Source organism: Anneissia japonica, unplaced genomic scaffold (assembly GCF_011630105.1).
Source record: "Anneissia japonica isolate Jap-2015-1 unplaced genomic scaffold, ASM1163010v1 scaffold211_len1577895_cov191, whole genome shotgun sequence".
Classification (NCBI taxonomy): domain Eukaryota; kingdom Metazoa; phylum Echinodermata; class Crinoidea; order Comatulida; family Comatulidae; genus Anneissia; species Anneissia japonica.
In genome coordinates, this window is record NW_022711099.1 from 267,789 (window position 1) to 278,540 (window position 10,752).

The 10,752-nt window shown below is 33.4% G+C and overlaps 1 protein-coding gene across 1 annotated transcript in view; it reads right to left on the reverse strand.

The window, feature by feature from the left end:
• LOC117107299 (receptor tyrosine-protein kinase erbB-4-like) overlaps window positions 1-10,752 on the reverse strand; it is a 103,463-nt gene that overhangs the window by 55,772 nt on the left and 36,939 nt on the right. The window contains exon 3 of the mRNA XM_033248937.1: window positions 6,163-6,285. Within this exon, the coding sequence (XP_033104828.1) occupies window positions 6,163-6,285 (123 nt within the window). The remainder of the gene's footprint in view (window positions 1-6,162; window positions 6,286-10,752) is intronic.

The following is a 10,752-nucleotide window of genomic DNA, read 5'->3' on the forward strand; positions in this document are numbered from 1 at the left end:
TATGTCAAGCGTTGACAAAGACTACAGGAGTAGCCGAAATATTCGCCTAATAAATTTTAGTGTTTCTAAAGTCAACATCTTACGTATTTGAGTTTCTTTACAGTTACGTTATATTATATTCTACATATATATATATATATATATATATATATATCCTAAGAATAATAAGTAAACATTTAATTTGCATATTAACATAAGCTCACAGTAAATGTATATTACTTTCAGTTTCTCATCGGCTAACTTCGATCACAGTAATATTAATACGATGATCTTTAGATTGTTTTCTATTGTCACATATCCATTATTGTATGGCCTTTGACCTGTTTTCAACTAAAAGTTGTCAACCCCTTAATACTGATGATAAAAAAAAGTCTTTGTGCATAAGGGAGCTGCTCCCTAGTTTTAGTTGATGATTATTATTTTTTTCCTGATGCAAAGGATGTGAATATTCCTCTCTACAGCTGCTAGGGACCATGCCATATGTACAGTAATTTAACACAATGGTGCTGAGAGTTAGAGGTTTTTCTCCTACCTTTACCGTGTTTTGTACTAGCCAAATAACACACTATATTTTAAAAATAAAAAATGCTTCATTCTATTAAATTATTTATAAAAATTCCTTTAAGCAACCTTTGAATAACCTTTCCAGTAGAAGATTCAAGGTCCAGCCACCTTCCTCTAAATTTTTTCAAAATTATGAAAAATGTGGAGAGAAAAAGAAAATTATATTTAAATTCTGAGAGTGCCATTTCTTAGGCCATCTAGACATGCCATAATCATTAATTCCCTTACCTCAGCCCCAGCCATGGTGGGGCTGTGAAAATCCTCCCTGGGCCCCACTATTTTGAATTCCTAGATCTGCCACTGCTTTTCCTTATAATTTAATCTAAGAGCATCTTTTTTTTTTCAGATGAGATTATAGGACAATCTCATCTAATTAATCTCATCTAATTAACAAAGATGAGAGTTATTTTCAGTTTTTGTGACAGTCCATTGGTTTCATTTGCGAGACTACAAAGTTGATCGACTGTCAGCCATTTGGTAAAACTCTATACAGTATCATATTTGTTTATAGTCTCCTGCAGAGTCCCATAGTAGAAAAGAAGTAAAAGGGCAAACTTAAATTTAGTTCAGTAGTGATAATGTAGATTGAATTTAGTTTCAAGCATCCAGAACTACTATAAAACACTCTATCAAGATGATGTGAGGTACAGTAAACAGAGAGGGCATTCACAACCTTCTCTGTTAAGAACATCAACCTGACTGACATGGAGAATGAATGTGGATGTAAGCTGTTAATATTCTGTTCTCGTTCACAAGTTTATAATACAAAAAAGATTACAGAATCACTAACGTGACAGTCGCAAAGAACACTTTTACCGAGAATTTTATAAACTAATATAAATGTGTAAATCCTCTGATAGAAATTTAAACATGTTATTAAATTGTTTATGATCATTCCGGATATTCCATTATTCTAATAGGGATAACATTGTTTTACTAGAAAATAGCATAAGTAGGACTAAGGTAAAAGTCATTCCAAACTGAATAGGCTTAAAGATCGAGTTCTTACTTATCAATAACAGCATTATGGAATAAACTCAAAGACTTGCCGACCCTTGGTCACAATTTCAAAATATTGTACAAGACTTCATAAATGCAAAATGTAATTCTCAAAACATTAATATATAAGAGATTGATTTATAAGATAGATTACAGAATATTGAGTACCGAGTCAAAATGATAATCTGTTTCATTCTATTCTTCATCTTCTGGAATTGGATTTTGATGCATTTTAAGGCAATTACAGCACTGTATATCCTTTAAATTATAACCATCTATCTATCTATCTGGAAGACATTGAATGGAATATGTCTGATAAGGCTATTGACCGACACATGATCGTGAAACGTCCTATAGAAACGATGTTAATGTTGAAGATAATTTGGGGTCAGTCGGTTAGCAATTTTTATTTCGAACTGTAGGCCTAGGCCTAATTCTAGGGTTCATTGCCAGCATCACTTACCCCATATATTTTGGCTGGTGAAATGGATCACCGGGGTAAAATGTGAGGCTTACAAAGTGATATCAACAAATAAAGAAATCTTATCAAGCACTGTATCATTGGTAAAACCATACCCTTGGAAAAAAAAAAAAATTGGCAAGAAATAATTCAACTTCAACTTCAACAAAAAAAAAAATGATTTTTAAAAATTCGTTCCAATGGCAATGATTACAAATTTGAATTATATGACTCAATTAGGAGTGCAAAATATGACTGAATGGTTATGTGCTAAATTTCAAATACCAAGGTCTTTGGTTCAACTGCCAAAACAAATTGGTATTTTTTCACTCCCCCAAAAAAGAAAACAATTTTAATTCACAAGCCTCAAATTACATTGCATTGGAATTCCAATAATCTTGTTAAATACAGCAGTAAACAATATTCATAGAAAACTATGTTGAAACAATAACAGAAAAAGTGAAGTACTGATCAAGCTTGTAGCTTAATATATAATATAAAAATAAATAAATCTAAAACAAATATTTCATAATAGTTCTGAGCCTAAACAAATGCCAGTTTCTAAGTAACTTTTCTAAAAAAAATTCTAAAAAAAGAATATTTGTGTATATAATGGCTACTACAATTTCTTATTGTTGAATTCAATTCTGATTTAAGCACAACTATATTTGTGTCCTTAATAAATGGTACTGTACAGTATGTAAGCTGATTGGGATCAGTAAACATGTTCAACCTTGTCTCTTGCTTGCCATATCAATAGTCTGTTATTTTTGTGGTTCTATCACCTTCAACCATTTTCAAAAAACAATGTACAATCTGTTCCCTTATCCTTTGTACAGCATACAGTAGGCTTATCTTTTTCTTTTAGTTTATTCACTCAATACCATTCTCTGTCATTTCTTCTAGCCTTATAGGTGCCTTGCAGCATAGAAAAACATCCCATTGTTATATAGAAACAGGCGTAATTACATTGTTAAGCGCACACGGCAGACTTTCGCCGTCTTCTTGATCAAGTATTGTTGTGGAATGATAAGTGGTATTATAATAAGATTGATATGAAAAGGAATTACAGCAAAAAATGTTGACCCCTGCAGTACCTAATAATTATGTTTGTGCTCACTGACTGCTAAAAATATTTATGGTTTTAGTTGGTCTGTTTTCAAGGAATCTGTTTTTCTATGACTATACAAAAACAGACAGCAATGAAAATTTTCGAGTGGATCTCCGATCTGTTTTAGGAGGTCTCCATTTTCAAAACACCTGTTCTCTAAGGTTGGGAAAACATCATCATGCTCACAATGACATTCAAAATTATTTACTACTATTTCTCACATTGTGTTCATCCCCGCTCCCAGTAGTAACAATTTAATTTTTGTTTATGTATGAATCACTTGTATTTAACCACCAGCTTCATCTAATCTTCACATTAATCACAACACAGATATGGACCAGCTGGGCCCGGAGCCCAGCAGTGGGGGGGCCGGAAGCGGGGGCCGAAAGTTGGGCCGATTGAGACAACACTGTCGTAGGGGGTCCGGGGCATGCCCCCGCGAAATTTTTGTGTTCTAGACGCCCGAACATAACATTTGAGGCATTCTGGACTATCATTTTTTTCTTTTTCTCTCTTTTTTACCTCCCAAAAGGGGGGGGGGGGCCCCTAAATCCGCCCCTGGAAATAATTATAATCATTTTTTGAAACCAGAAGCAACTGCCTGAGAGTGCCATTTTCAGGCATCTTGAGGGATAGACGTGTACTCCAAAAGTTTTTTACCTCAGCCACAACCATCGTGAAGCTAAGGTGGGTGTGGCATACCAGTATCTGTCAGTGAATGATGGACAAACTGCCGGTCCTACAAAATAAATACATCCTCATTTTCCCTTGAAAAAACCATTTATTGAAAAAATGAATTTCCCAACAATGCCTCTTTATGTAAATAGGTTAGTAATATATATTTTATAGATTTATTGGACTAGTTGTATAAAGGTTATCCTAACTTGGATTCATTACACGACATTTTCAGTTGTAAGGTCATCAGCATTACAATGGTATCAGAAGTGTACTGTGGGCTTGTATAGTAAATGCCTACCATTGATTCTAGGAAAACGAGATACTGATATAAATAGATGACTTTGTGGGAGCAGTGGAAACAGTGGATGGGGTTCAGGCTATTGAGGTCAGGCTATTGAGGTCAGGCTATAAAGGTCGGGGGTTGAGTCGCTTATTACTTTGTGTCATTCGGCAAGGCACTTTAAAGCAGCAGCTGCATTCACATCGTGCACAGAACACGGTTATTTGGGTTACGTATGTATGCGTTCGATTGTTCGAACCAACCAAGCTTGTTGCTGATTGGTCCAAGAGAAAAAACGTACACAAATTGCTCTCAGATCCATCGGCCCGGATCTGGATCCCGGATAGGAAATCGTAAGAATTTGATGTAAACGGTCCTATTCTTTACCACTGAACCCATTTTTCACAATTTTTTGTCTGGGCACCGGACCGGATCCTTACAGGTGTCTGTTCCTTTCCACCAATACGTTTCAATGAGAGTTGTGGTATTATAGATTGTAGCACTTAGCACCAATTTTCCAATTTATAGATGCAATGTAAATTCCTATAATTTATTATCCAATAAAACTTAAGTCACTGACTATTAATATATCCCTCTGTCAACTATGTATGCATCTCAGCATCCTGTGTTGATACACAGATTAATAATGCAAAGATATGCATTAGTTATGGGTATGTGATTATAGATATAGGAAGATGAGTGTGTATATAGGTACGTGTTGGTAAGTGCACCTGGTTATACCTGACCTAGGTTTCACCTTTGATTCAATTTTCACACATTTTCTGCACCCTTTGTTACATAGAATAACTACTAAATGGGGAGTTATTTATTAGTTGAGGTTCAGTGAATACATGGACTCCCTAAGGCAGTGAGTGGCGTCAACCTACTATGTCTTCTTCAAAACAACTTTAACCGAAAGTAAGACCGAAAAATAAATTACTTAAGAATTAAAACCTATAATCCAATCCATACATTTTGTTACCTGTGTATCAAAATTGTGGTACTGCAATAATTTAGCAACAGAAATAGCTCACGCCTAACAGATTGTCATAGCCAACACATTTGAAACATAAATCCAAATACATCCTGCCAACATCCCACATATATCAACTAAAAAGTTCAAAGAATGTAAACCTATCATCTGCAAAGAGAAAAATTTATAGCTTTTTATCTAATTAATCCCCCAAAGTAATAACTCAATTGTCATCTTAACATCTAACCTATATTTTATTTAAATACTAGAACAATAATAATATGAATAAATAATATAAACTACTGATGTGATTTTGATGTTTTTAGCCAATCGCTCACCGTGAGGTGAGCGATTGGCTAAGAGGTACTGTTCCTACTTCGTGAGCTACAACCTTCAGCAAGAGCTTTTACTTAATTTGGTTCCTAGTATGATGTTAACATGAGAGTTACCCATACTGTTTTGAGCAGGTACAGTACCTTGCTTATTGATTGCATAGGTTCAACATACATTGTTTTTAGTACCGTATAATGTGTTTTCAACATACAATCCTAAATCTTCAATTTTTTATCAGCTTTTAATTATACTAGAATTTAACTATACAGTCTAAATGTGCTCACCAATTTTTAGATATTGTGACTTCTCTTTTAGACCACCTGAAAAACTATTGGTTATTATTGTTGGTTAATGTCTAATATTTATTGTAATGTTATATTTTAGATAACTTTTAACTAAATTTTAATCAGAAATATAACCAGTGCTACATTTATAAATGGTATTATTTATTATGTGAAAACCTTACTGTAGTCACCCTAATTTTAAAGCCACAAAGTATAAACAATTTGTTTTTTTCTGTTCCGAGTTTTCAATATTCACCATTGAATCTGAAATCAATCAACTGACTGAACAATCAACTAATCCATTAATCCAGCATATTGCTGTGAATAAAAGCATTAAAAAGAAAAGAAGAAAGTTTATATATTTCTTCAAAATACTTTGAAGTGTGCTACAGTAGCCCTTAAAAATAGGTTGCACCATTCACAGATTATAAAAGCATGTAAAAATTAATATTATCAGCATAAAATTAACCAAACACTTACAACGTATGAAAGGGTATGTCACTTCAGGGACAGTCCCATTGGCCAGAATGTCGTACCAATCTATCGTTGATGCATAGCAGAGCTCGTGGTTCTTGAAAATTAATACGCCACCATTCAGAATTTCTGGAAGAAACAATGGTTATTTGAAATGTTCATAATTGGTTAAATGTAAATTTACAAAATAAATAACTAATTTGATTCATTATTGTAATTAGAATAACAATAATCTTCAGTAAAATCCCTAATAAGGGAGGTGTTAGAGATATATTTTCCTTCGCATTGTGGCTGGAAAGTTCCTCCTTAATAGGGGTGTCCTCTTACAGTAAAAGGGTGTGCCCCTATAGGATAGTTTCTAAAGTAAGGGCTTTAATAAACAGTTCACATTTATGTACAGGTACTTTATAACATTATGATAATAATTTGTAATTGATCAAGACTGAAATGTCATGTGCAATTTATATTGAACTGTAAATCTTGAAAATTTAAAAAAAAAGTAATATTGCAACATCAAATTGTTCCTTCATATGAAAAAAAAAAAGTCACCAACTTGAAATGACACACATATTGAAGCCATTTAGTTTTTGCTCAGTTATAGGTATTTTAATACTAAAATATGTAAATTGATTACCAGTCAGTTTAAAGGTCTATGGAAAGAAAGGAACTACTATGGGTTAATTAATAAGGGAAATTTTATTATTTACATCATTTGTATTTTATATAACAGCAGTACTGTAATCAAATAGCAATAGCAACAAAAACAATAATAATGCCAACAACAGCAAGTGGGTTGGCACAGTGGGAATGGTTTGGTTTCCAAACCTCAAGGTCGGGGTTTTGATCCCTCACTATGCATTTCGCTTGTGTCCTTGAGCAAGACACTTTATCTGCATTGCTTCCCTCCACCCAGGAGTACAAGTGGGTACCTAAGGAGGTTCAAGTATAAAATGCGCTGATATATTTCATGCAGCAAACCAGGGAATTTACCCCATAGGCATCCTTCCAATGACTGGGGTAATAATATGGAAAAGCAATCCGAGACTTAGTTGTGCAGATCACTATATAAATATTATTATATACATCATATTATAATAATTATTATTATTATTATTATTATTATTAGCAACATCAACACAAACACCAATTCCAACAATACCAATAGTAATAACACAAAAAAAATTAACATTAAGGCCATGTTAAAAGAAAAATTGTTGATCATCCTTTTCTTTTAAAAGTCGGGAGGGTAATGAAACCACTCTATTGATACTTGCCAAGTCTTTAAATTCCCCATGGAGGGGCCCCTTGTGTAAATGGTGGATGACTTTGCTGGATCTTCCAGGGAAGTGTATGATCAGGAGGAATTTATACGAACAATCAAAAGACAACATAATTACCCAAAGAAAGCTTAGGCCTAGCTGAAGTTGAATTATGGGCAGAAAGACGATTTTTTGGTGGGGGAAAAAAAATGGTTGGGTGATTTTTTTGAAGTAGGTAGGGGACGATCAACAACTTTTTTTTTTACATAGCCTAACAGCAACATCAACAACACCAACACCAAGAACAGCAACAGCAACAAAAGAGTACCAACACCAATAGCAGCAACAGGAATAACAGGTATAGCACCAACACCAGTATATATTCTATTAATTTGATTGGTCGAAAAACCAGTCATATGGGATTAAATTAAAATGACTATTCACTGTTTTTGAGCGACTAATCAACAATCGTTGACAAAATTCTAAAGTGAAACGTGAGAAAAAAACAGCTGATGCTGACAATTTTCGGCAGACATCGCTTCCTGTAAACCGACGCAGGTTCGGTACTGGGCCGTTTGTGTCGAGCGAGGAATGATTTCCAAAACTGATGGAAAGAGAACCTGAACATGTATGCACTGCAGTATTTTGCTAGCTTCAGCAGCAGTAAAAAACATGAACTTATCAATTATGCCTCGCTGAATAGAACATCCAATCTTTCTTTCACCTCGTGAAATAGTCTACAACAGTGTACTCGTAAACATTCATTATTTGTATATTGTTTATGTTTAGGGTCCTAGAAGGTCAGCTTCTTACTTGCTGGATGATTCACTCTCATTAAATATGCTCCAATCTATAATAACTAAATTATTATTTATTGTGTATATCTTCCGTGTATGTATTTTGATGGTCAAATACATGAAAGGTAAACAATAATAATGTCATGCAATCAGAAAAAGCATGTTTTCCACACTACAGATAATAATCTCACCATTATAATCAAAGGTTATATTAAGAAAATTAATTACATGACCAGCTTGAAACTGATATCATTCCATGATGTCATCTCTATTGATCTTAATCATTAACAATACTGAGACCACTGAACAGGATCAACATGACAATGCCAGCGAAGGACAGGAAAACCATCACAAAAGACACAAGGACAACAACCTATATAAAACCAGGAGTTAAATCCATGCAAGCACAGAGTGTCAAAATACTGCAATATACAGTACAAAAATATTTTTTTTTTCAAATTTTGTTTATTAATGTAATAAATAACTATAAAATATTGCACTGCATTGTTCCTACTAGGAAAATGTTACATACACGGAAAATTATCGAAGATAATACATATCCAAAGTGCAATGTTGTTGAAGATGACGCACATTTTTTTAAAAATTATTATTGTACAGAATCACATGACTTGTGGAATTTTATTAATCATTTTAGCTTTATTAATTATGGTATTGAAGCAAATTTTAAAAATATTGTCCTTTGTACAGGGAACGTTTATAGACCATCTGTTTTTATTAGGAACATTTTGCATTTACAAAGCAAACGTCCGAAAACATCTAAACAAATGGAGTTACACCTCAGTTTTCCAACTTTTTATGATACAGAAAGACATATTCAAAAATATTTTGATTAACTTTTAACTGAACAACTCATTTTACAAACGTATGCCAAAATCTTCTCCAGTATTTTTACATTGCCATATTGCATTATGGATGATTGTGTAACCAAAATGTTGCTTATAAAAAATGTTTTGTCTTCGTGATGAATAAAGGTGGGATGACACCCACCAAAAAAAAAAAAAGTCAAGTTTGCAGCCTTTTTCAAGGCTAAATTACAATTAATTGTGAACAGAGGAATCATGTTTGGCAAATTTTGTGTTCTAAGGAAATGGGCTTATATAGTAGAACTATGGTTAGTAGAAATAAAGTTTTATTTTTTCCATGATGAGAGATTCATTCAGTCTAGTGTTCTAGTGTATATATACTATAGCCTACTTCATATTTTTTATCTATCGCGTGTCTGTCTATTAAAGATTAAATACATTCATGTAGTGTGGATAAAAGGCAATCGCCTCATAATACACCTGCATAGAACTAAAAGGTTATCTTATTCAGAAATAGATTTGATTTCAGAAACTAGCCTTACCTGGGTATAAGCCCAGGTCTTTTTCCAATTACTGAATGCAGAAGTTAATAGGCCTTTATATTGTAAAGTTTGGGTTTTTTTTTTTCCTTTTTGTTCTAGGTATTTTACTTAAATAACTTATTTGTGCCCTAGATATTTTCTCCCTTCCCGGACATTTTCAACTGGTATTTCCCGCATGTGTTAAATAAAACAAGAATTTAAATACAAGGAATACATCAAGATTTACATCATCTCTTTTACTAAATCTTTATTATGGCTATGTTATCACACGGCTGCTAACGGTTAGCAGGATCCGGATCCTGCTAACCGTTATAATATAATTTATATTTAATTTATATTTATAATAATTTTTTATTATTAAATTAAATTTTCATTATTATTACTATTAAATTATGATATAACGTTATTGACGACATGGACTACAGTATAATAGTTATACAAACGTAAAGTGAAACAGAATTTACATACATTAAGCTTACGCCATTTACACTTGCTGTTTTTAGTTACTATTTAATAACACTATTGAGAGAAAATGGAAGTACTGTATAATGGTTAAGCAAACAATCAGCAATTACTTTAGTAAGGTAACACCAGGTAATACAGATGTTACAAATTGTGCACTTGCAATCCATTACAACTATTTTAGAAAGGTACAATATCCCACAGAGCGTTCATAATGATTTTTTTAATGATCTTTATAATTACTAAGTTAATTAGTTATCTAAAAGTAGTCGGGGGGGAGGGGGTGGGAGATGAATAAACTGGTGAACAACAGCTAATATCACAAGGGGAAAATGTCCAAATGGGAAAATGTCCGGGGGTCAGAACCAGCCTGCTCCCATCTTAATGTTCTTCAAATAATTGTTACAATGTCGTTAACTGTCGAAGCTACAGTATGTGTTGCAACTATAGCTGGATGTTTACAGACGATATTTCTGTCTTGTGGCCTATAATCAATATAAGTAAGGATACACCTTTGGGCCCATCCCCCACCCCCAACTCTAGGTTGACAAACTATATGTGGCAAAGACAAGCCAAACCAGTCACTCGTCGCAAACCGTGTTTCAGAGAAAATGGCCAAAACATGCTGGAATGTCAAATTTTAAAAAATCTATTTTATTGCACTAAACTAATCTTTACATATCTATACATCATTCTATGCTGTTATTTTCCC